Source organism: Microtus ochrogaster, chromosome 5, assembly GCF_000317375.1.
Source record: "Microtus ochrogaster isolate Prairie Vole_2 chromosome 5, MicOch1.0, whole genome shotgun sequence".
NCBI lineage: Eukaryota > Metazoa > Chordata > Mammalia > Rodentia > Cricetidae > Microtus > Microtus ochrogaster.
Window position 1 is genome coordinate 73,163,102 of NC_022012.1, and position 539 is coordinate 73,163,640.

Consider the following 539-nt stretch of genomic DNA (forward strand, 5'->3'; position numbering starts at 1 on the left):
ACTGAGCCATCTCTCCAGCCCCCGTCAAGCATTCTTGAGGTTTTGGGAAAGTTCAATGACTCTTGCCTCATACCCACTGGTTAAATGTGAATTTCAACACCAAACTCACCTCTTAATTTCTCTCCAACACTGCCATTCCAAGGACTCTCTTTAAGTAAATCTGCAGAACGTGAATAAATATCTGTAGCATGAGGCAGCAAAAGCTGAAGGTGTTTATGAAGCAATGCCACACTGCTTGAGTTCTAAGAAGAAAAAATCCTAAATTACCACTCTAAAAGATCCAATGTGCAAAAATATTTATGACATCCCCAGTTATCTGAGCTGTAGGTTCCTAATAGAATACCACAAAAAGGAGAGAACTACACACCTCAGTAATGTTATTAATGTGGCAAAAAGCCAGCAGTTGTTTCTGTAGTGAACACAGCAGTTCATGGAGATGAGCAGGCTGACTGTTTTCTGACGGTGACGTTCCAAGAAGATATTTATCACTGTTCTTTTCCAGCTCTCCAAATGCTTGATCCTAAAATGACATATAGTGT

The 539-nt window shown here is 40.1% G+C and overlaps 1 protein-coding gene across 9 annotated transcripts in view; it reads right to left on the reverse strand.

Annotated features, from left to right (window-relative positions):
* Herc1 (HECT and RLD domain containing E3 ubiquitin protein ligase family member 1) overlaps positions 1 to 539 on the reverse strand; it is a 166,544-nt gene that overhangs the window by 117,351 nt on the left and 48,654 nt on the right. For all 9 annotated transcript variants that reach the window (XM_026779061.1, XM_026779067.1, XM_026779062.1 and 6 more), the window contains 2 exons: positions 368 to 520; positions 110 to 242 (listed from right to left, as the gene is read on the reverse strand). In XM_026779061.1, coding sequence (XP_026634862.1) covers positions 110 to 242; positions 368 to 520 — 286 coding nt within the window. The remainder of the gene's footprint in view (positions 1 to 109; positions 243 to 367; positions 521 to 539) is intronic.